Raw genomic sequence first — 27,325 nt, 5'->3', positions numbered from 1 at the left:
CGCATGAAAAACAGGAATTACTATCTAATGAGCAGGCCATACGGCAAACTATAGTTTTACTACTGTAAAATTAAATATATAAAAAAATTTTTTTAAGTATATTAGGACTACAATAACAAAAAAGTTATTAGATAAATTTTACATATTCATTCTTCTGTTTACACATTTTGATATATACAAAATTTAGAACATAATATATTAATATTTTTAATAGCTTAATAATTTAACCTAATTTTGGATGTGCAATATTTCTCTTTTTTTACTGTCAAGTAATAACACTTAAACCAAGTAGTGATGGTTTAACCCAGTACCTTGTATTGTATGTTTTTAAATATGTAATAAAATGTTCTATATAGGTAAAGAGACAAACTAATGTACAAATGACCAATATAACAGATTTTAAATGCATCAAATATTAAAATATATATTAGAGAAGCACTCACCTATGGAGTTTGCCTTTACATTGGCAGGTGAGTTGAAATGCTTTAGCCAGAATATAGTACTAACCTTCCCCCCTTTTCTGTATAAGATTGCGGATATTGCACACGTAACTGGTTTCTCTTGTTCATAAAATGTAACAAAATGTGTAATTTCAGCAGCCGTAATCTGTAATCAAACTTTTTTTTGTCTTTTTTGCTTTGCAATATGTAACCAGTTTACCACCTGCATGGACCTAAAAGGGTTTAAGGGACAGGAAACCCCAATTTTCCTTTCTTGGTTCGGATAGAACATACAATTTTAATCAATCTTCCAATTTACTGCTATTATCAAATTTGCTTCATTCTCTTGATATCCTTTGCTGAAGGAACATTGACCTAGATTTGGAGTTTGGCGTTAGCCGTGAAAACAAGCGTTAGAGGCTCCTAACGCTGGTTTTAGGCTACCTCCGGTATTTGGAGTCACTCAAAATAGGGTCTAACACTCACTTTTCAGCCGCGACTTTTCCATACCGCAGATCCCCTTACGTAAATTGCGTATCCTATCTTTTCAATGGGATTTTTCTAACTCCGGTATTTCGAGTCGTTTCTGAAGTGAGCGTTAGACATCTAACGACAAAACTCCAGCCGCAGGAAAAAAGTCAGTAGTTAAGAGCTTTCTGGGCTAACGCCGGTTTATAAAGCTCTTAACTACTGTACTCTAAAGTACACTAACACCCATAAACTACCTATGTACCCCTAAACCGAGGTCCCCCCACATCGCCTCCACTCGATTAAATTTTTTAACCCCTAATCTGCCGACCGCCACCTACGTTATACTTATGTACCCCTAATCTGCTGCCCCTAACACCGCCGACCCCTGTATTATATTTATTAACCCCTAATCTGCCCCCCTCAACGTCGCCTCCACCTGCCTACACTTATTAACCCCTAATCTGCCGACCGCAAAGCGCCGCCACCTACGTTATCCTTATGTTCCCCTAATCTGCTGCCCCTAACACCGCCAACCCCTAAATTATATTTATTAACGCCTAATCTGCCCCCCTCAACGTCGCCTCCACCTGCCTACACTTATTAACCCCTAATCTGCCGACCGGACCTGAGCGCTACTATAATAAAGTTATTACCCCCTAATCCGCCTCACTAACCCTATAATAAATAGTATTAACCCCTAATCTGCCCTCCCTAACATCGCCGACACCTAACTTCAATTATTAACCCCTAATCTGCCGACCGGAGCTCACCGCTACTCTAATAAATGTATTAACCCCTAAAGCTAAGTCTAACCCTAACACTAACACCCCCCTAAATTAAATATAATTTACATCTAACGAAATTAATTATCTCTTATTAAATAAATTATTCCTATTTAAAGCTAAATACTTACCTGTAAAATAAATCCTAATATAGCTACAATATAAATTATAATTATATTATAGCTATTTTAGGATTTATATTTATTTGACAGGCAACTTTGTAATTATTTTAACCAGGTACAATAGCTATTAAATAGTTAAGAACTATTTAATAGCTAAAATAGTTAAAATAATTACAAAATTACCTGTAAAATAAATACTAACCTAAGTTACAATTAAACCTAACACTATACTATCAATAAATTAATTAAATACAATTCCTACAAATAAATACAATTAAATAAACTAGCTAAAGTACAAAAAATAAAAAAGAACTAAGTTACAAAAAATAAAAAAATATTTACAAACATAAGAAAAATATTACAACAATTTTAAACTAATTACACCTACTCTAAGCCCCCTAATAATACAACAAAGCCCCCCAAAATAAAAAAATGCCCTACCCTATTCTAAATTAATAAAGTTAAAAGCTCTTTTACCTTACCAGCCCTGAACAGGGCCCTTTGCGGGGCATGCCCCAAAGAATTCAGCTCTTTTGCCTGTAAAAAAAACCCATACAATACCCCCCCCAACATTACAACCCACCACCCACATACCCCTAATCTAACCAAACCCCCCTTAAATAAACCTAACACTAAGCCCCTGAAGATCATCCTACCTTGTCTTCACCTCACCAGGTATCACCGATCCGTCCTGGCTCCAAAATCTTCATCCAACCCAAGCGGGGGTTGGCGATCCATCATCCGGTGGCTGAAGAGGTCCAGAAGAGGCTCCAAAGTCTTCATCCTATCCGGGAAGAAGAGGCGATCCGGACCGGCAACCACCTTGATCCAAGCGGCATCTTCTATCTTCATCCGATGACGACCGGCTCCATCCTGAAGACCTCCACCGCGGACCCATCTTCTTCCGGCGACGTCCAACTGAAGAATGACGGTTCCTTTAAGGGACGTCATCCAAGATGGCGTCCCTCGAATTCCGATTGGCTGATAGGATTCTATCAGCCAATGGAATTAAGGTAGGAATATTCTGATTGGCTGATGGAATCAGCCAATCAGAATCAAGTTCAATCCGATTGGCTGATCCAATCAGCCAATCAGATTGAGCTCGCATTCTATTGGCTGATCGGAACAGCCAATAGAATGCGAGCTCAATCTGATTGGCTGATTGGATCAGCCAATCGGATTGAACTTGATTCTGATTGGCTGATTCCATCAGCCAATCAGAATATTCCTACCTTAATTCCGATTGGCTGATAGAATCCTATCAGCCAATCGGAATTCGAGGGACGCCATCTTGGATGACGTCCCTTAAAGGAACCGTCATTCTTCAGTTGGACGTCGCCGGAAGAAGATGGGTCCACGGTGGAGGTCTTCAGGATGGAGCCGGTCGTCATCGGATGAAGATAGAAGATGCCGCTTGGATCAAGATGGTTGCCGGTCCGGATCGCCTCTTCTTCCCGGATAGGATGAAGACTTTGGAGCCTCTTCTGGACCTCTTCAGCCACCGGATGATGGAACGCCAAACCCCGCTTGGGTTGGATGAAGATTTTGGAGCCAGGACGGATCGGTGATACCTGGTGAGGTGAAGACAAGGTAGGATGATCTTCAGGGGCTTAGTGTTAGGTTTATTTAAGGGGGGTTTGGGTTAGATTACGGGTATGTGGGTGGTGGGTTGTAATGTTGGGGGGGGGTATTGTATGTTTTTTTTTTACAGGCAAAAGAGCTGAACTTCTTGGGGCATGCCCCGCAAAGGGCCCTGTTCAGGGCTGGTAAGGTAAAAGAGCTTTTAACTTTAGTAATTTAGAATAGGGTAGGGCATTTTTTATTTTGGGGGGCTTTGTTGTTTTATTAGGGGGCTTAGAGTAGGTGTAATTAGTTTAAAATTGTTGTAATATTTTTCTTATGTTTGTAAATATTTTTTTATTTTTTGTAACTTAGTTCTTTTTTATTTTTTGTACTTTAGCTAGTTTATGTAATTGTATTTATTTGTAGGAATTGTATTTAATTAATTTATTGATAGTGTAGTGTTAGGTTAATTGTAGGTAATTGTAGGTAGTTTATTTAATTAATTTATTGATAGTGTAGTGTTAGGTTTAATTGTAACTTAGGTTAGTATTTATTTTACAGGTAATTTTGTAATTATTTTAACTATTTTAGCTATTAAATAGTTCTTAACTATTTAATAGCTATTGTACCTGGTTAAAATAAATACAAAGTTACCTGTAAAATAAATATAAATCCTAAAATAGCTATAATATAATTATAATTTATATTGCAGCTATATTAGGATTTATTTTACAGGTAAGTATTTAGCTTTAAATAGGAATAATTTATTTAATAAGAGATAATTTCGTTAGATTAAAATTATATTTAATTTAGGGGGGTGTTAGTGTTAGGGTTAGACTTAGCTTTAGGGGTTAATCCATTTATTAGAATAGCGGTGAGCTCCGGTCGGCTAATAATTGAAGTTAGGTGTCGGCGAGGTTAGGGAGGGCAGATTAGGGGTTAATACTATTTATTATAGGGTTAGTGAGGCGGATTAGGGGTTAATAAGTGTAGGCAGGTGGAGGCGACTTTGAGGGGGGCAGATTAGGGGTTAATAAATATAATATAGGGGTCGGCGGTGTTAGGGGCAGCAGATTAGGGGTTAAAAATAAAATGCAGGTGTCAGCGATAGCGGGGGCGGCAGATTAGGGGTTAATAAGTGTAAGGTTAGGGGTGTTTAGACTCGGGGTACATGTTAGAGTGTTAGGTGCAGACGTAGGAAGTGTTTCCGCATAGCAAACAATGGGGCTGCGTTAGGAGCTGAACGCGGCTTTTTTGCAGGTGTTAGGTTTTTTTTCAGCTCAAACAGCCCCATTGTTTCCTATGGGGGAATCGTGCACAGGCACGTTTTTGAGGCTGGCCGCGTCCGTAAGCAACTCTGGTATTGAGAGTTGAAGCTGCGTTAAAAATGCTCTACGCTCCTTTTTTGGAGCCTAACGCAGCCTTTATGTGGACTCTCAATACCAGAGTTATTTTTATGGTGCGGCCAGAAAAAAGCCGGCGTTAGTTTTTCGGGTCGTTATCGACAAAACTCCAAATCTAGCCGATTGGCAGCTAGCTCAACACATCTAGTTTTCCAAACACAAGAGACAAATGTGCACAGGCACTAATCAGCAGCTAGCGCCCACTAGTGTAGGATATGTGCATATTCTTTTTCAACAAGGGATACTAAAAGAACTAAGTACAATTGAAAATAAAAGTGTATTTAAAAAGTCTCTTAAAATGAAATGCTCTATCTGAATCATGTAAGTTTAATTTTGACTTTCCTATCCCTTTAACTGGGTGAGGTTTAAATTAGAGCTGTTCTATAAAAGGTTGCATAAATACAATATAACACTGCAATCACTGCACATAAAATCAACACAATGTGCTCCATGTACGAAGCAGCGAAAGCTGCTCCGGAGCCTTTGCTCCCTACACCCTACGCCACCTCTTAAGTGGCGAAGCAAAATCACAGAGAGCACGCTCGCTCTTGGTGATTGACAGCCTCTTCGGTCGCGTAATGATACATACGGGCAAGCGGATCAACAGATCCGCTGCCCGTGTGTAGCGGAGGCGGGCGGACAGCTTCGCGAGTTAAGAAGCTGTCCGCCCGCCATTTAGTACATGGTGCCCAATGTCTGAAAATAAATAGACTAATATTCACAATATTCACAAATAACAAATGATGTTCTGGTATTCTGATGTACTTAATAACATCTCCAAGTCTATGCTAATAGTGGATGTACTGTATATAAAAGTGTCTTGCTATAGATAATTATAATCTGCTCTCACACAATATAAAAGTTAAGTGGAATAGGCTAATATTATAAACAATATATATATAAAATATATAATATGAAGTTATATAATATGTATGATATATTTGTCTTACTCTAAAAGGCTAGGAACAACACAAATCTAATCTGAGATAATACTTAAATTATAAACAAATCATAATAAAAGGTCAGGTACAGTATTTATTGAATACTAATTGAATATTGTGCTGTGCTAGTGTTAAACTAAACGTAGCACTATTGCACCCCTAATATATGTTAGATCAAACATGTTTTCAAGTTTTTAAACACACTGGCAAACGGTGAAAATAAATGTAAATACGCCTTGTTTCACTTTAAGGCATTTTTTTACTTTACAGCGGGGCTCGGGTCTATAACCCGCTGTATGAGCGGGGTATACCTGTACATGTTTTACCTCTAATTACCTTGTATCTATGCCTCTGCAAACTGCCCCCTTATTTCAGTTCTTTTGACAGACTTGCATTTTAGTGTTTAAAATGACATGCCCTATCTAAATCATGACAGTTTATTTTGGACTTGACTGTCCCTTTAACTGTTTTTAAAGCATCACATCTTATAATATATTAAATGTTAACTCATCTATGGTGGGTTTGCCTCGATGCAGTCAGGCTACCTTACATACTTATGCAAAAATATGGTACTAAAAACCGTTTTGTTTGTTTATAAATATATAATGCATATTCTTTAATGTGCTGTATAGATCTACAGTAAGAACAAAAATTACCATATTATTACCAGTTTTACAAAATTACTATTTCAAGCTTTAGTATAAAATTCATAATTTCTAAAACTTTAGTATTGTAGTTTGCTTACTGCTCTGGTTTGTCCAAAGGTTTAGTGCTGTCTTTGTTCTTTGAAGACTTAACATGCTTTTCAATCTTCTCTTGTTCATCTGCAAGGGCTCTCTGCAAAAACAAACAAAAAACAATTGAGACGTCAATATCTCAAATTTGTACTAGGATTGCCAAATACCGGTCACATGATCATAATTAACACGTGTGACATTATAGGAAGTGCTCCAAACAACAACAAAAAATTAAATTAGGTTGAAAGAGAAAATGTCCTAAATGTTGACACCCCCCCCCAGAAAAAAAGAAATTAGACCTATGGGACTGAAGTGCCTATTACCCTGAAGCACAATTCAATTATAAGCCCACATCAAACCTAAGATTAGGCCCATGCCCCAGAAGCACACACCCAGGTACACACACAGGTACTCACAGACATACACACACAGGTACTCAAAGACATACACACATACACACACAGGTACTCACAGAGATATACAAGCAAGAATAGACACCTACAGACATACATAGAATGAACAAATAAAGACAACCATAGCATACTTCCTTTATTTTTCTAATCTTCAATAAATTCAGTTTCTTCAACTGTATATATTCTAAACATCCACAGATTGACGTTTTAGGGATTAAAGTCTTGATTTGATTAATCATTACTAAGCGTCTATGATACAGTATGTTACAGAGCATGGCGTATCCATTTAAATGGGCCATCAGGTGCCTGGCAGTCTAAAATGTCCATGTTGTAAGCTGCAACTGTCTTCAAAATCCTTCTATCTAAGGAGAAGCCAACATTTAGGTACCATACTTCGCTCTTTATCTCATCTGATCATATGCTCTTTAAACTATCTGGCATAACATAATGTATAAGAAGTAATCCAAGTTCCTGAACTTGCACAGACAGAAAATTATTATTTTTTATTCTAAACGGAAAAAAATAGTGAAAAATATTTAGAGGGTAGTTATAGTGTGACCATTAGCAAGGTTTATAGATGGTGGTTTGTTACAATGTGTGCTTTATAAAGATACTGTTAACTAGTATATTTCCCAACATGCAAATAAAATGATTGCTCATATGAAACCCCATTATCCTAAAAGTTGTAGCTGTTAATCAATGATTAGAAGCTGGTACCAAAGAAGATCATATGTAGACCTCAAGTCTTCGAAAAAATATCACCAGCTAAAAAAAAACTTTTGAATAGACTATAGCATTCAATTATCTCAACATTCTTATTATTCATAATGTATTTTGATGCTCAGAGTTCAGTGTAAGCCTATAGAAATCCATATTTAAAATTGTAATATTTTAACAAAAAGGGGCATGATACCCACATATTTTCTTTTATGATAGAGTGTACAATTTTTTAAAACTTTTCAATTTACTTTTACTTCAGCAACAGTAGAGACAATCAGAAAAACATGCAAACGTTTATTTATGTCCTAGGTTGCGTTTGGCAAAGTAACTTAGGGCGTAAATAAACATCTAAGAGGGGGGAAGAGGTTAAACAATTTTATGTACTATATATATATATATATATATATATATATATATATATATATATATATATATATATATATATATATTTATTTATTTTATTGGAGAAAGAATAGTTAAGCACATCAATCTTTAAAAAGATTAAATATCTATTTTAGAAAGCATTAGAAAACACTCATTTTGTTAAAATGTGAAATCTAAAATGGGTAGAACGAGGCAAGATACATTGCCATTAATAGAAGTACTTCATTTACACATAGAGTGCTAAATTCACAATGTTTAATATATTCTGCTAATCAGATGGAAAAGTCATAACAAAAGGATAATTATTCTTTCAGCGTGCTCCGAAGATTGAAGAGATTTTTACTGAAATTAAAAAAAAAATGCCCACAAAATGTCTAAATGTGCCTCAGAGAGGAGTCAATAAAAATTAAATAAAGAAAAAAACTTTCACAATCAAAACTGTTCAAATAAAGATAGTGTGTCTTTTTTAAAAATTTGATTGGGAATTTAAATTCTGGAATCATAGTATGTTTTTTTATTTTTTATTTTCTCTATTTTAAACTTTTCTTTATTGAAGGAAAGATAAAGAAATGTAAATGTGTAACCATACAATAGTAAAATAAGAGAGTAAAAGTATTAAATACACCTATGAAAAAACGTTCAAATATAATATCATATGTGAAAAACATAATAAGGGAGACGATCCATTAACATTTTTACATTAATAAATAAATTAAAACATGCCCCACTATAAATTAGACCCCTTCATGATCGGAGGGGGTAATTTATTTACCATGAATAATATATACAATATTGAAGAACACACATACAAATTACAGCATTCTTCTCTTTGATAAACTTACAACAAAAATTTCTATTTGCCAAAAGGGGTTAAAAGTTTAATTTGAAGCTCATATGCTAGGTCACAAATGAACCAATGCCATTTCTTCAGAAAAATAGCTATCCTATGGTTGATGTCATACTGCTCTATGAAAATCTGCACAAATGAATGTGTGTGTTAAAGGGACACTGAACCCAAATTTTCTTTCATGATTTAGATAGCACATGCAATTTTAAGCAAATTTCTAATTTACTCCTATTATCAATTTTTCTTCATTCTCTTGGTATCTTTATTTGAAAAGCAAGAATGTAGGTTTAGAAGCTGGCCCATTTTTTTTGTTCACAAGCTGGGTTGTGCTTGCTGATTGGTGGTGACTAAATGCATCCACCAATAAACAAGTGATGTCCAGTGTACTGAACCAAAATGTTGCTGGCTCCTTGGCTTAGATGCCTTCTTTTTAAAATAAAGATAGCAAGAGAACAAAGAACATTTAATAATAGGAGTAAATTAGAAAGTTGCTTAATATTGCATATTGCAAAATTTGGGTTTAGTGGCCCTTTAAGTTTAGTGTTTGTGCAGTGTGCTACAGGTAACTGCTGCAGGTACTTACTCTTCTGCAAGTTATAGCACCATAGACCAATAACTTGGTGTAGTGGTTATGTGGTGTGTGTGTGTTAAGTGTAGTACAAGAAACTGCTGTAGATACACACTGCCTTCTAGGCTACAGCACCCTACTCACCAATATCTGGATCTAGGATGTATGTTGTCTGTGTATTGTGTAGTGTGCTACAGTTACTTAATGCCTCCAGTTCACAGCTCCCAGAAACCTCTGCAGCTAAATGCGCTAAACTAATCACTTTCCATGCTAGCTCCAAAAATAATCAATTCACTTCTCGGTATTTCCAGTCACTGAGGATGTGCATAAAACTGACAAGTTAATTTTTTTTTAGTGTAATCCAAAGTTACAAACAGTTTGGTGAATTTAAATCATAGCGGCACAGTATAAAGGTCAGAAACATTTTTACTTTGGCATCAGTGAAAACCAATTTACCAATAAGGCATAGCAATATGATACTTTAACTCTTGGTTCTCTTCTAAACAGATTTCACTGCAGATGATGCAGAAGCACGACTATTATCTGTGTCCCTTTGAAATGTACACACTACATTTGGCACATAAGCATTCTTTATATATGCCATGTCTTGCATGATTCATATTACACTATTTCCATAACACGTATTTCAAGTAGACAAGGATTTTCAGTTAGGTTAGTTACATTAGCTAGACGATCTTGATGTAATATTCATTACCCATATGAGGGTTATAGTTGTCCAGTCAGTTATTTAAATCGCTCATATCCTTATTCCCTAACAACCGAGGAGATGCAGAGTAGGTGCTGATACGTCACAGGGAGAGGAGGGGCCAAGGGTAGGCATGATTTATTTCCAGTATGGCCGCTCCATGTCATGTTATGCCAATCTGTAATAGACTTCATGGGGGATGGTTGTTATGGGCATCATGGCTGCAGCGGCCAGACCGAGAATGATAGCCTAACATACACATGGTAGGCTTTATTTTGGTAAAAATTGTGTCCAGAATATAACACGGATCACATTATAAATGCAAATTTATAAACGATCCATCTTGGGACTCATTACTTTTGATCAGATAGCTTTCCCTACACAATATGCAAGGTTTTCATAGCACATGTACAACACCATTTATGGTTGATTGCCTTTGATTTAATAGACGGCCTTTCTTCACACGATGCATGTGTTTTTTTTATATAACACATAGAAACACTATATCCATGATTATTTTAGTGCTCTTAACATTGTTACATATTATAATATGTTTGTATATAATTGTCCTTATTATTACACTTATAATGTTGCTGATTTATTTGGTATGTGTTTTTATCTATAAGATTCTATGTATCATTTTGTAGAATTGTTTTTTCTTTTTGTTACCATGGTAGCTGAATTGTAACTGTGTAAGAGTATTCAAGTGTTACCAATTAACACTTTACCAATCAGAGTACACATGGTCCTGTATATAGCAAGTGTATTTGTATTCCTGTTTTAGAATAGCCTGAGGAAACAGCCCTGTGTAAGCAGAAAAACGCATTGCTTTTTAATAAAAGATAGTTTTTGAAATACACTTGTTGCTTCTTTTTGACCCTGTTTTTCCATTCATTTCGGAATTGGAGTGTGACCTGTTCAATACCGGAGATCAGTCTGCTGGGCGGCTGAGAAGCTCCAGCAGGTGCTTTGGATGTTGTAAGTGTGACCTTGAATATCACATTTTATTTGTATCAAGCTGTACTGGGCAATGGTGGTTCCCTTTTATCCCTATATAGGAAGACTTTGGGAACTGTCTGGCAGCAACCTGACTCCTGGAGCTGTTTGCTTATATACAGTTAGCTGGACAATGCAGAAGTAACAGCCTGCTCCACTAGCACCATTGGGTGCACCACGTTTGTGAGTAGCCATTCATCACATTTTTAATATAATTTGTTTTGATGGTACTAGGCCATTGTGGCGCCTCTGTGTTTTCCTTTTTTCAGATCACCAACACCATCAGGATTTTGACCATCCTCTGACAGAGAGCTGCCTTTTCATTAGGATTATTTATGGGCTTTTGTATCATTTGATTTGCTTTGGTACTGTGTGCTTTTTTTATTTTTTGTATATTTTATTTCTTATAGAGCGCCCCCTAAAGGAGATTTGTTCATGTACATCTATTCCTTTTTTCTTGTTATTGCAATAATGTAGCCGCAAAAATATCAGGCTTTCAAATGTTGTTATGCCTTTGTGATGATTTCAATAGGGGCTGTGCCTTTGTGACTGCCTTTTAACTGGGATTGTGCCTCTGTAACCGGAATTTCAAAAAGAAACACTTCTTTGCGACTAGGATTTCAGTAATGTAGCAGCGGTTGCTTGAAAAGGAACAGTGAAGTCAAAATTAAAAACTTTCATGATTCAGATAGAGCACCCAATTTTAAACAACTTTCCAATTCACTTCCATTACCTAAATGTGCACAATATTTTTATATGCACACTGTAAGACATCAGCTCCTACTGAGCATGTGCAACACTCACAGGAAATATGTATATGCATTAGACATGTGCGATTCGGTTCGGTTTGGAAATTCGGAAAATTTGGCAAATTCGGAGATTCGGATCGAACCAAATCTCCGAATTAAAATAATGCCGAATCTACTGAATAAATCCGAATAACTTCGGATTTATTCGGTAGATTCGGATGGCCATGGATTACACTAGTATTGTACAGTATATTAGGTTATATCACTCTGCTATGGGTTACACCTAATGTACAGTACATAATACTAGTCTAATCCCACCTAACACTTACCGAAATTCCGAACCGAATCCAGCCAAATTTATTCTAATCCGAATGAATCCGAAACAAATCCGAACCGAATTTATTAGAATCCGAATGAATCCGAAAAAATCCGAACCGAATTTATTCGAATCCGAATGAATCCGAAACAAATCCGAACTGAATTGATTCAAATTTTTCCGAAGTCGAATCGCTCCAAACCGAAATTCGAAAAAATCCGAATCAATCCGAACCAAATTTTTTCGCCATGCACATGTCTAATATGCATTTTGTGATTAGCTGATGGCTGTCACATGCTGCATTAGGAAGGAAAATGTAAGTAACTATATTTAAGAGAGTAAAAAGCTGCTACTGACCAGCAGTTAAAAGAAAAAAAAATATTAAAAAAAAAGTAAAAAAGCATCATGAAGAGGGCCATACTTACGCGTTTCGCTTCACAACAGAGCACTTAGTCATAGAAAAAAACCTCATAGGTAAAACAGCCTAAATTTAAAAACTGGTTCCTCCAATCATATTTTAACACGTGTAATTGGATTTGCAATGTCATCTCATGGATAAATTAACATTTCATTTCCCACAGTGATTCAAATTGGAACAGCTTAATATAGGAGCTGAAGATTAAAACAAAACCTGCTGATAGCAACAAAATTACGCTAAGTTAACTGATCAGTAGTATAACAATGAATTACAATGTATCATAAGGGAAACATTAAGTATAGTTTTGAGCATACAAATACAATTGTTGAATATATTTTTTATAATAAAAGGAATCCAACCAATATGCTTTGGAACATGTCTAATAATAATATAACCATATCCAAGATTAATATAACAAAATGACGCCAAAGGTCAATTTACAATAAACTCTACATACAGATAATTAGTCAATCAACAAAATAACGCATATCCCCCTCCTGGTTCATGCCCAGTGGGACATTAGTTTTCAATTTATAAATCCAGAATAATTCTCTCTTGTTTAGAATTTTATATTTATCACCACCCCTTGGTGGGACCTTAACCAAATCTATGATCTTAATCTTAAAATTCAGTGTATTCATAAAGTGTAACTTTATATTTGCCAGGAAAAAAAAATCTACTACTCATTTTAAATTCAAACTAAGTGCTTTTGCATTGTCTTTTTATTATGCATTTCTTGATTGTGTTATTCTACTGTGTATAGAAGTCCTTTAAAAGCCCAGTCATGAAGACAAAATCCTGTATGAAAGGCCATTTATGAAGACTAATTAGAAACAAGAAAGTGATAGCTACACGACGCCATTTATAGATGTTGGAGTCCTAATTTCCATTGTTATCACTTTTCTTGAAGATCTCCTTAGCTGTATGGGATATCGCTTATTAAATACATTTACATATGTAAATTTGTGTCCTGTCTACTGCAGATGGATTATACTTTAGTGATGAATAGAGCTTTAATGAATTCTAGACCATGTATATGAGTACAACTCTAAAATATTGTCTGTAGCCATTTTAGGGTGTCTTGCGCATATGCAACATAATATAATTATTTCAAACTGTTTTGGAATACTTGTAAAAGTGTCAAAAATGCCAGTTCAGGACTTCCTCATGTGCATTTATGTGTCAAATTATACAAGTGTAAAATGTTCTCGAAAACCTGTTGAAAAGGATTGAGAAAATGGATTGTAAATCACCAAGAACTTTTCGGCTCCATGTTAAAAATAGGGCTTTTTTGGCAAGCTGAAAATACATTTGTGACTCCAAGAAACAGCAGGTAAAACCCCATGATTTAGATCTTGTTGAAGCAAAAAGGACACACTGTCCAAAAACCAGATGAATTGGCAGAGAAATTGGAATCAACCCCATAATTTGAAATGATTCAATGAATTTCAAATTTGATCTTTATGTCACTTTAAAAATAAAATAATTTTAAAAACCCACTTAAAAATGGAAGGAAGAAAACAGTGATAAAAGGTCTTACTTACATTCTCATACAAAGCTTGAAGAGTTTCTAGGTCCACCACTGAGTAATCCATTTTTAGGACAGCTACAAATACATAAAAAGTATTAGAATATCATTTTGCAGAAGCCTAAATTACAGGAAATTATTATTTTACATCATCAATCAAGGAAGTAGTGTAGACACTAACCAAGCTGCCTACCAATGTTAATTATTAAACAGGCAAAAAAATATTTTTAAACATTTATTTATTCAACATTTATTCTAAAACCAATGACACTACTATTAAAGACTTTGTCATAATAGATGCATTTAAAGGCACAGTATACTGTAAAGTTAGTTTCTTGTTAATGTGTTTACAATGATTGGTTATATCAGTTGCAGAGTTTAAATTGTTTGGGTCATTACTCCTTTATGTATATTTTTGTATATGAAGTATCCGCGTCTGTTAATTAAAACCACAATCCAATTAAATGGGCTGAGTTTGCAGGGAGAGCAGACCTCATCAGCTTCTCTCTCTCTGTTTACACAAAATCGTCCTTCTCTTTCTATACACAAGAAAAATACATAGAGAGAGCAATGGGAAATGTACATCTCTGTCTAACCCTCCACTAGGAGCATGATTACCTCTACACATTTTGTTTACAAAGCTTTTCTATAACCATTATTTAAAGGACCATTAAATACAGTAGAATTAAAAAGTTAAAAAGTGCATAATAAAAAAAAAATAACACCACTCAAAATTTAAAAAGAAGCCGTAGATTGTTTGACAAATTTATTTTTTCCCCATTTGCCGGCCCCCTGTTTGGAAGGAGCAGACACCAATTAACAACTAGCTCCCAGAAGTGCACTGCTGTTCCTGAGCCTACCTAGCTACAATTTTTCAACAAAGGATAAGAAGAGAAACAAAGCAAATTAAATAATGGAAGTAAATTAGAAAGAAATATTTTGGGGTTCATGTCCCTTTAATATGGAGAGCCTATAAAATGTGAAATGTGCATGGAAGGTAAACTGATTATAGACAGTTTCACTAAAACATAGAAATGTATTAAATCCTACAATTACATTACATATTCACATACATTTTATTTTTGCACTTACATAGTTTATTGTACTGAACTTTCCCACACAACATTTACACCAATAAGTATGCAGGAAATTGTAATACTCACCGTGCTGAATATCTTTCATGTCTAAGTGAAGACTGGACATTAATATTCCGACTGCTTGAGATCTTTTATTGCTCAACAACTTAACAACCTGTAAATTAAAAAATAGTATTATCATCATTACTAATAAGTATACACTGAAACAATTAAAAAGTTGTTTAAAATGTCATGCTCTATCCAAGCACTTTACTGTCCCTTTAAACCAGAAAGGCAATAACAATATTATCGGTTATTTATTATTATTGTTATTTATTAATATAATTATTTTGTTATGGTTCAGTTGCTACCTTACTTTATCTACAGTAGTATAGTAGGTAAATTACATGATGATAAATGATGCTTAAAGGGACACTGTACCCAAAATTTTTCTTTTGTAATTCAGAAAGAGCATGCAATTGTAAGCAACTTTCTAATTTACTCCTATTATAAATTTTTCTTCATTCTCTTGCTATCATTATTTGAAAAAGAAGGCATCTAAGCTTTTTTGGGTTTCAGTACTCTGGAAAGCACTTTTTTTATTGGTGGATGAATTTATCCACCAATCAGCAAGGACAACCCAGGTTGTTCACCAAAAATGGGCCGGCATCTAAACTTACATTCTTGCATTTCAAATAAAGATACCAAGAGAATGAAGAAAATTTGATAATAGGAGTAAATTATAAAGTTGCTTAAAATTTCATGCTCAATCTGAATCACGAAAGAAAATTTTTGGGTACAGTGTCCCTTTAAATGTATTAACAGAAAATAATACTGAATACCAGAATGAAGTTATTTAGTTCCAGTATAGCATTATTTATAAGTTTGCAATCGAAACGTATCCAAAATATATCGCTGTGTGTCTTTAATTCTAGATTGGTGCTTTGTGCAGATCCTTTGCAGGGGGAAAAAACTGATTGGTAGATTCACACGGTAAAACCACTTGAGAAGAGTTCAGGCATGTTCAAAGTGCACATGCACCAATCAGAGTTGGTGTAAGTTCTCAGAAAGTGTCGACCTGGGTTTAAAATAAAGGCACATTAAGGTAAAATGTTAATTTTTATATTGTAGACTAGTGCATCATCTCAATCTGGGGCTCAATGCCCTTTTTTATATTCCTTTTTATGTTCAACTCAGAGGTTCTGTAGAGAGCAAGAAGTTACAGTCAGATGACCACTGCTCCTTACATTGTGGAAAGTAGCCCGCAAGACCTCCATAGCAGCATTTGCTGCTTAGTACAGAGAGCCCTTAGTCTCTTGATGTTGTTACAATTTATTGCATTTGTTCTTGATTCAAACTCCTGCTTTTAATTGGATATTTCATAGAAATGTACTATACTGTGAACACTGATTTATTAAAAGGCTTTAATAAGCAGATAACAATGGGTGTATGGTCGTGTGCCCACTATTCCTAGGTACTGAATACTTTGGTTTGTGTTTATACAGAAACAAGTAAATGGGACTTCATAAATACCAACTAAAAATGTATTACACAGTGATTTTGCTAAAGCAAACATGTTGACTAAAAACTGCTGCAACTGAAAATAATTTGTGTTTTAGTGCTGAAAAAGTAACAAAGTTAAACAGATTGTTACATTCATGTGTGTGGTTTTCAACTAAACTACTCACTTGTTTAGCTTTAGTCTTGGTTATTGTATCAGAAATGGGCTTTTTTCTTTCCTTTACTGCAGTTTTAGAGAACAGATTTTCCAGCTCATGAAAGTCTATTTCTGGCTCTTTGATGGATTCCCAAACAAGAGGAACATTAGAATCTCTAGGGATAAATAAAAAAACAAACAAAAAAAACCAAACAAACCATTTTTAACTAGAAATAGTACAGTAGACCTACAGTTCAGAAGAGATTCTTACTTGCATTTCGGAGAATTCGATATACTCTTTAAATATTAAAAAAATTATAATCTTAATCTAATAAAAATATTCTTAGATCAGTTTTGGAATCAAGTTTTATTTGGCAATGCATACAATTTTTTAAAAAAAATGTAACATTGTAAAAGCATAAGATCAAAAAAATAGGTTAGAACAATTCTTAAATAACAATGCTTCTCATTACACAATACAAATATACTAGGTCTAAATATATTAATCTATTAATAAAGACTCACAAAGTACCCAAAACACGCTACCTGCCCACTAATACACCCTTATTCATATTTGTCTTTATCAACAAACACCTGATCATAAAAAAATTACCACAAAATTTATCAAAAAAAGTTCAGAAAATTTTTACAATCTCAGATCAAGAATGTGTACGATTTATTTTAGTCAATGGGGTCAAGATTTGTCATTAAATAGATGGATCTGATTTATTAATATTTCCTAGTTATCAACAAATGTGTGCTCTTGACACACTGTCAACGAGAACATCAAATTGTTCTTTAACTGTTGTAATAAATTGCTCTTTATCTATTTAATAGAAGGAATTTTAGATGTTAACCAGTTTCAGAAGATAGATCTTCTTTCAATATTACAATGACTAGGAGGGATCTAATCTAAAAATAATATCTGCCTAATATCTAGAGTAATAGGACAACCAGTATAGCTTGTAAGCCAAAACAATTCTGTTTCAAGTCTGGACCACATTTGTTTGATTTTAGGACAATTGCAAAAGGAGAAAGTTAAAGGGACACTGAACCCAATTTTTTTCTTTCATGATTCAGATAGAGCATGACATTTTAAACAACTTTATAATTTACTACTATTATCAATTTTTCTTGATTCTCTTGGTATCTTTATTTGAAATGCAAGAATGTGAGTTTAGATGCCGGCCCATTTTTGGTGAATAACCTGGGTTATTCTTGCTGATTGGTGGATAAATTCATCCACCAATAAAAAAAGTGCTGTCCAGAGTTCTGAACCAAAAAAAGAAGATACCAAGAGAATGAAGAAGATTTGATAATAGGAGTAAATTAGAAAGTTGCATAAAATTGCCTGCTCTATCTGAATCATTAAAGAAAAAAAATTGGGTTTAGTGTCCCTTTAAGTTAGGCTTTTCCTCTTGGCATTTAACACAATTACCCCTACAGGAGGGCAACCCTTTTGAAATTTTGAGAGTACAGCAATTCCTTTATAAAAGGCATTTCTGAGCTTCCCTGAAGGAAGAGTCTAGTAAACAAATTTGAATCACCTTTAAACCTTTCAAAAAAAATTCTAAGAATACAGAGCAATTTAGCTCTTGTTCCCATTTTTTCCCCCACTAAAGATTATAATTTATCACTTACAGCATGGATCAGAGCATATTTTTCTGAGAGGCTATTCAAATTTAATACAAAGAATTAACCCAGAACTGATGATTTCTTTTAATCAAAACCAAAATAAAAGTATGTAAAGTATCCACACAGATGAGAATTCTGGAGATTACATTTTTTTAACTCAAACTAAGGCCTACATTGATACTGAAAAAAGGTAAAATGTAGGGTAACCTAAATAAACTCTCACAATGAAATGCTTTAAGAGGATTACAAACTTTGCCCTAAACACACTGATGTCTGTAATGATCACAATATACATTAGGTATTTGTTGTGGGAGACCTTCACCCAGAGAGATAGATATTTGTAAATGCTGTTTCCAAACAAAGGTCTTATGTAAAAAAAAAAAGCACAGTCACAAATCTGCTAACATTGCAATGGTACCCAATGAAATGCTTTGAAAAAGGATTACTTAAAGCTTTAGATCTGACTGCCTAAACGAAAAAATGTCAATTAACCCCCTTAGTGACCAGACCATTTTTCAATTTTCTTACCATTAAGGACCAGGGCTATTTTTACATCTCTGCTGTGTTTGTGTTTAGCTGTAATTTTCCTCTTACTCATTTACTGTACCCACACATATTATATATCATCTCACTAGCCATTAAATGGACTTTCTAAAGATACCATTATTTTCATCCTAACTTATAATTTACTATAAATTTTTTTATAAAATATGATGAAAAAATGGAAAACACACTTTTCTAAGTTTGACTCCCAAAATCTGTTACACATCTACAACCACCAAAAAACACCCATGCTAAATAGTTTCTAAATTTTAGAAATACCCACTGTTTACATGTTCTTTGCTTTTTTGCAAGTAATAGGGCAATAAGTACAAGTAGCACTTTGTTATTTCCAAACCATTTTCTTTTTCAAAATTAGCAATGGTTACATTGTAACACTGATATCTGTCAAGAATCCCTAAATAACCCTTCACTATATATTTTGTTTTAGTAGACAACCCAAAGTATTGATCTAGGCCCATTTTGGTATATTTCATGTGACCATTTCACCGGCAAATGCGATCACTAATGTTAGGTTTCTCACTTAAATTATTTACAAATGACTTGTGCAACTACGGCACAAATGGTTGTAAATGCTTCTCTGGGATCCCCTTTGTTCAGAAATAGCAGACATATATGCCTTTGGTGTTGCTTTTTGGTAATTAGAAGGCCGCTAAATGCTGCTGTGCACCACACTTGTATTATGCCCATCAGTGAAGGGGTTAATTAGGTAGCTTGTAGGGTTAATTTTAGCTTTAGTGTAGAGATCAGCCTCCCACCTGACACATCCCACCCCCTGATCCCTTCCTGGCCCCTCTCAAACAGCTCTTTTCCCTCCACTACCTCACAATTGTCACCACCATATTAAGTACTGGCAGAAAGTCTGCCAGTACTAAAATAAGGCTTTTTTTAATATATTTTTTTATATTATTCTGCAGTGTTAGATCTCCCCCTTAGCCCCCAACCTCCCTGACCCCCCCAAACAGCTCTCTAACCATTCCCCCTCTACCCATTTGTCACCATTTCAGTAGTGTAGCTGTCCCCCTCAATACCCATATCCCCATCCCTCCCCCTCCCAGATTCCTTTCCCCAACATGTATTCCCCCTCTCTCTCCCTCCTTCCGATACATAGCATTAGCACTTAATCTAGCACACGTGCACTGCAGGAACAGGATCCAGAAACTTCACCAGTGATGGGCCGGCCACAAGCCTCCCTGCTAACCCTCCCACGCCACCAACGATCGGCACCATCGCTGGCCGATGCAAAGAGGGTTACAGAGTGGCTATCTCTGCATCGGATGCTTTAAAAAAAGGGTATTGCAGGATCCCTCAATATGGAGGCATAACTGCAATACCCTGAAAACGGCTGGAAGAGATCACAATCACTTCCAGCGCTTAAAAACCCTGAGGACGTGCAGGGTACGTCCTTGGTCCTTACTGACCAGTTTTTGTAGGACGTACCCTGCACATCTTTGGTCTTAAGGGGTTAAGAAAATCCTATAGCAAATCAAAGGAACCTAAAGTGATCTACATGAATGGGAATAAAAAGTTAATCTTCCTCCAGATTTATGAAGGTCAGTTGTCCAGGTTCCTCAGAAAAAGCAATTGAATAAAGAGTATTTATCTTTAATTAAAGGATCAGTAAATACAGTAGATTTGTATAATCAGCAAATGCATGATAAACAAAAAAAAACAATGCAGGGGATGCTTCCGGGCAGCGACCAAGATGGCCGACTTACTTTAGTGCTTTGAGGGCTCAATGATGAATGCGCTGCTTATCAGTGCATATACATTACATCCACTTTTAATTTATATCAGATCTGAAACATATTATTCTGAGAAATTATTATTATTATAAATGTATTCTGAGAAATTTGATCTTTCAAGAAGCCTCATACTCTTGTGCTAAGTTACCGGAACGGGAGTGGTGACGCATGTGTGTCTGAGGCCTTTACCTAACTCCCCCCCCCCCCCCACCCCCGGTTTATCCGGGTATAACAGCCGTCCTGAGCTGTAAACTGAGGGAAGTCAACAACCGTAATAACTGGAGCAGTAGCGCAAAGCCATTCAGAAAGGTAGGGGTCTGCTAGACAGAGACTCATCATGGAATCAGTAATGGCTGCTATCAACTTATGGAAAAGGAAGATGCAGTCTCACACCTGGATATATTTTGAGGAGATGGAAAAAAAGCTCCACAGGGTCCTACAGTTGTTGATCTCCCTGGGGTCCCTACAGAGAACTGACACACTAAACGTGATCAACATCAGCAATGGATTGCTAGCTGGCGTGGTGCTGGGGGCCTCTTCAAAGCAAAGCTCTATATTAATCGCAGCACAAGAGGTTAAGGCCCCGATCTACCTAAACAAATCTGTGACCGCACTCTCTCTACCAGAGCCGCTCACGGTTCAGCAGCTGACCACGCACGAGGAGAGCAGCTTGCAAGCAAGTTGGCGATGTCTGGCTACCACAAAAAATGTAGAGAATACGACCTTACCCCCCTTCGTGGAAATGTGAGACGGTGGGAAACTTGCACATCAGGAATCCTTTGTCCCCCATTATCGGACTAGAGATGCAAACTGACTTTTTTTTTTATAGCAGAGCCCCTAGATTTGGCACCTGAGCGTATGAGCCTATAGTCTCTGGGAACCCCCAACCCAGGAGAAGAGTCTCTAATTTACGGTCTTTCCAGAGAGATGGAGTGGGTTAAGCAATCCAATTATATATTATACCCATATGTAAGTAACTTATGAGTACCTTTTGGGACTTTTGCATGACAACATTATTTGTTAGATTTTGGAAATCCTTCACCAGCTTAAGATACGGACATTGCAGTTACTGCTTACACCTTAATCCAAAGGGGTTTGCTGGACACTATTATTTGTTCAAAATGTTTAAAAATTATATCGTTTACCACTCATATAATCATCTGGCTTTTTATTGGATCCCTAAAATTTGACATTATCAGTATTTGGAATGGTTTGTAGCAATTTCCCCTGTGCTGATCATAGTGTTCTTATTCAGTGAGATAGTCAGAGGCAGCTTGTATCACCTTTTTTCCTCTTTACCTGCACCTTATTCCTATGGCATTATTCTATGTGTTCACATGTTTCACACTGTTATGCCTTCTCAGAGTCACCCTAGCCCTGACACCTAAACCTTGACTGTATATATGGCTTGAAACTGTTTCTTGGGTCACATGTTGGCTGAGTGTTTCAGAGGGATAGTATAGAACATAGCTCTAGATGCTATACTTTGTTAGTAATATAATACACATTTTATGCTCCCTATCTGTTTTGTTATAGACAAACTTGTCTGCGGCCGAGACAGCAAGACACTCTGAATTCACTTAAAGCAGGAGCTAGAAGGGCCTTCTAGACTTAGCCAAGTTCAGCTCCCACAAGCACTGATGACCTTCAAATTCACTTACTTTAATTTTTGAATACCAACGATGTACCAACGATCTACCATTGAGACTACTTCGGTAAATTGTATGGACCTGCCCAGCCAATCTTGGGAACAATTTTTGGATAATTATGCATCCTAATTTGTTACATTCACCTCTGATTTTACTAGAAGCTTAAACTCTAGGTTAAAAATAAAAAATAAGACAGAGAGGTAACTTGACACCCAAGTACACTACATAATATGGTGGACATTTAAGTTAGTTGGCTTATAAGGTATTGATCCAGGGCAGCATTTATCCGATACTGCATAAACTCCTATATAGACATTAGCACACCTTAGTTTAATATAATTATGGTTTTGCTCACACTGCTATAACATAGTTCCTTCATACCGACCTCGCCATCTAGTTAGAACAGAACGATATATATTCTCCAAATAATGGTAACTGTCAACGCAGACTCTCACACAGGTCCTTACTGGAGACCTAGAACCCCTATAACTAACAGGTGATCACTATCACTCATACATATATATCTGCTCTGCTTGGACTGCAGTTTATAGAACTTCCCTCTATGGGAACAAGAGTGGCCCTTGTTATCTATCAATTTAAGGGTTTTATATAAGTTTTTCAGTTTAAGTTTAACAAATGGATCTAAACCCTATAAAATCAGAAAATAAAGATTCTTTACTATAAAACAAGAAAACGGAGGTTCACTATTGGGATCCATGAGTGGTCCCCTAACGTTCATGACAGTATTCTGTAGCTTTGTTTTTTTTATAACACTAAGAGTTCCAAAAGTGGCCTCATATTTCATTTAGAAGACTTATAGTTCACTTGGCAAGCAAGATGTTCACCATTTAGCCCAACTAATGCTATATAACCATGTTAAACAAAACTTGTCCAATTAATATTTGTACATAGGGGAATTATCTCGTTTTCTTTGTTTTTTCTCTATAATTTGAACTGAAATGCATTGTTTGTATGCCATTTACTGAACCTTAATAAAAATAATTTAAAAAAAAAACAAAAAACAAAAACAATAATAGCACTTAGTCTGAGCTTCAAATGAATAATAGATTTTTTTTTTTTTAAAAATTCAAAGTTATGTGTTTCCACTCCCACTGGATAATGTGACAGCCATCAGCCAATCACAAATGCATATACGCATATTCTGCGTATTCTTGCACATGCTCAGTAGGAGCTGGTGACTCAAAAAGTGTAAATATAAAAAGACTGCACATTTTTTTAATAGAAGTAAATTGGAAAGTTATTTAAAATTACCTGATCTATTTGAATCATGAAAGTTTAAATTTTGAGTGTCCCTTTAAGTGAGCGTTCACAAATTTAGCAAGCTGTTTCGGGTCCAGAAATGAATGAAAATCAAACAATCAAAAAGTCCCTTCCATATGACACATATTACTGTGCAGTGATTCTGAACAGCAAAAAAGTAGATATCTTTCTCTCATCCAAATGGATGTCATTTATACACCAAAGTTTTGATTGTTATGTCTGTAACCCTATCAGAGCAAATCTCACATGCTTCCTCAGTATTTACTTGCCTAGTGTATGTATCTAAAGCATTCTTCACACCATCCAACTTCCACATTCCCTGGGGGGGGGGGGGGGGGGGTGTAAGAGACAAAGAATCTCCCATCCCTTGACATTTCACAAAATTAGGAAGTGCAAAGGTGAACCTCATTGGTTGTGGTATAGGAGTGTGTCTGTAATAGGAAGCCCACATAGGGCTAGATTAAGAGTGGTGCGCTGTTGCGCGAGTGAACAGTCAAAATTAAACAAACATTCATGATTCAGATAGAGCATACAATTTTAAGCAACTTTCTAATTTACTCATTATCAATTTTCTTTGTATCTGGAATATAAGTTTAGGAGCCAGCCCATTTTTGGTTCAGCACCTGGGTAGCGCTTGCTGATTGGTGGCTATATTTAGATACCAATCAGCAAGCGTTATCCAGGTGCTGAACCAAAAATGGGCCAGCTTCAAAGCTAACATTCTTGCTTTTTCAAATAAAGATACCAAGAGAACGAAGAAAATTTGATAATAGGAGTAAATTAGAAAGTTGCTTAAAATTGCCTGTTCTATCGGAATCATGAAAGTTTAATTTTGACTAGACTATCCCTTTAAGTCAACCCAATCTGAAATTAGAATTCTGAGTAGTTTTCAAATGCCTAATATTTTACTGTTATTCATTTTGTTCCTAATGGATAATGAAAAGTAACAAAAATGAAATATTAAAAAAAATGTAATCACTAATTGTAATTAGATTTTAACATAAGAATAAAATCTTAAGTATCAAAGTTGAAAAGTGAATTGATGTCATTTTTGTAAATGAAAGATATTTCTTATTAAACATTTACTTCCATACATTATTTTTTTATTATTTTATTATGTTTAAATTCAAGAAGTTTCTTGTGCACGTGGATTATGAATGGGCAAACAGGGTCAAGGTAATAACTTATGGATATGTATTACAGTGATATGTCCTGGAGGCCACATAAAAGAGGCTTTGGCCTAGCCTGCAGGTAACAGCAATGTGAATATAGATTTTGTGTCAGAGTCCATTGAAAACTGCAATTGATGCTGCAATGTATTTTTGGCTACTGTAAGCTTTACAACCTTTCTGGTCAATACTGGGATTCAATAAATACCATTCATATTTGTTTGATGGGTACGCACGGTATCTGCTCCCATTAGAATCCAATGTCAGCTTATCAATTTTTTGTACAGGCCCTCTGTATATAGGCCAGAGAATTAGAGGAAGCAACATTATTGATCATATTTTAAGATGACAATTACATATGAGCTCAATGTATTTATACATGACTTTAATAATTAATACAAAGTTTTATATTGTTGCTTGGCTAGGGAGTATATTACTTTTTTTAAATGGTAGCAATACCATTTGTAATTTTGGCACACAATACCTTCTTCTAAACCTAATTGTGTTTTTTGAGTATTATACTACAATTTATCAGTAATATAGTTAAGGAATACTGAGTGCATTTCCTTTATGCATGTAGTAAAATGCAGTAGCTCTCCTTCAGTCATATGTCATTTTTTAACAATCTTCCCCATCATTGAGTAATTTAATAATAGGAACTTTTTGTTCATGAAAAATGACAATCAAAGGGACAGAAAACCCCAAAAATGTTCTCTCATGATTTGGATAGAACATACAATATTAAACAACTTTCCAATTTACTTCATAGTAAATAAGGTTGAAAAAACACCAAAGTCCATAGAGTTCAACCTATACAAATCTAATATACTTAGCTTAAATGAATCCCACTAAAAGGTGACCCATTTAACACAAGCAATCATATCCATGAATTCTGTTTCTAGCCAGAAATGTATCCAAACCATTTTTAAATGTATCTAAGGTATTGGCATTCACTACCTCCTTTGGTAATGAGTTCCACAATGTGATTGCTGTTACAGTAAAAAAACATTTCTGTTGCAGGAGATTAAATCTCTTGTCCTCCAGAATAGATAATAGGAAGATATTTGTTAATCCATATACAATTGGAGCTGTAGAACATAAAATGTAAAAAGAAAGAACAAATCTTCCATCTGAATCAATTGCAAAACTATCATATGCACTGACATGAGAAACAGGCCTTGAAAGGAGATTTGAGAAATATTTGGACGTCTTGGATTGTCACCTCATCTAGTTATATTTTAATAAAACTCTTGATGTAATGATATTTGAAGATAAAGTAAGATTTACTTTCATCTCTCTAACTGTTTGATACTGCAGCTATGCTGTACCAATATAACGTCTTCCCCAGTTGGCTTAATACAGTTCGAAACTGCTGTTATACAATTAGGCCTATGAGGTAATGTTCAATTTAATTTGATGAACGTTTAATAAACACATTGGCCTAGATTTTTGTGAATTTGCAACAGGCTTTGATGTTCAAAATTAATTAAGCATCGCTTCACCAATCTTTTCCAACACTTCCTTACTGGGTATTCCTGCTATTAACATATATAGCTGCACGAGTTATCCCATGCATGTGGTCTTGCACATAAATCAAGAACCACTAGCAATGAAGAAAGGCAATCATTGCAACTGTAACACTTCTGAAACATGCTTACAAAATAGGTTATGTGAATGTTTATAGTTGTAACATCTTTGTTACAGTAAAGTAGTCTCTTTGGATAGAACAAAGGGTATCTCTAGCGGTTGGCAGGTTCTCAGGCATCAGGATTTTTCAACTTCACCTCTGCCCAGCATTTGGCCTTCTAAAGTCTTGTCATTGTGTCTTGTTATTTCAAAGTTGATGAGATTGTCTCAGTTTATTTTATTTCAGTAGTTCTTTTTCGCATATGCTAGAGTGAGGTTATTTATACAGGGAGTCTTTCTTTTGCTGGTTTAGCTTATTTGATGCCAATATTCTTGAAAGAAATGTTTTTAATCAAGGCAATATAAGTACAATAAGTAATCAACTTACAATACAAGCGCAAAAAAGTAAACCAAAACAAGAACTTATGATAAAAAGGTACTAAGGTATGACATCTATAATTCTTAACAAACAGGTTTTAGAATCCTATTGGACAATAGTAGACTAATAGGAGTATTTAATAACAACCATTGTGAATCACCACAATGCCCGGTTCATAATAGCTGGCACGGTTCCTAATCTAATAATTGTGAATATACTAACGCAGCATTAGGTAAACAAGTTATAAACAACGTGACAATTCACAAATGCATTTTATTAAATTTAGGTCATTGTGTCTGATCTCAAGTCTAAAGAATACGTTCTGATCTGGTCTTGAAATTGGAACAATGTTCCTCAGATAATAATGTTAACTTGTTTTTCCTTAGAAATTACCTAAAAATGGCACTTACCAACCTGCTTACATAAACACATTTATTTTATGC

The 27,325-nt window shown here is 35.3% G+C and overlaps 1 protein-coding gene across 1 annotated transcript in view; it reads right to left on the bottom strand.

Annotated features, from left to right (window-relative positions):
* Positions 1-27,325, bottom strand: part of LOC128657840 (formin-2-like) — a 213,456-nt gene that overhangs the window by 40,778 nt on the left and 145,353 nt on the right. Inside the window, exons 7-10 of the mRNA XM_053712262.1 lie at positions 16,869-17,013; positions 15,268-15,355; positions 14,121-14,182; positions 6,468-6,559 (exon numbers count right to left, since the gene is read on the bottom strand). Coding sequence (XP_053568237.1) covers positions 6,468-6,559; positions 14,121-14,182; positions 15,268-15,355; positions 16,869-17,013 — 387 coding nt within the window. The remainder of the gene's footprint in view (positions 1-6,467; positions 6,560-14,120; positions 14,183-15,267; positions 15,356-16,868; positions 17,014-27,325) is intronic.

This window comes from Bombina bombina, chromosome 4 (assembly GCF_027579735.1).
Source record: "Bombina bombina isolate aBomBom1 chromosome 4, aBomBom1.pri, whole genome shotgun sequence".
Classification (NCBI taxonomy): Eukaryota; Metazoa; Chordata; class Amphibia; order Anura; family Bombinatoridae; genus Bombina; species Bombina bombina.
Note: the sequence above shows the minus strand (reverse complement) of the source record. Positions and strands in the feature narration are given on the sequence as shown.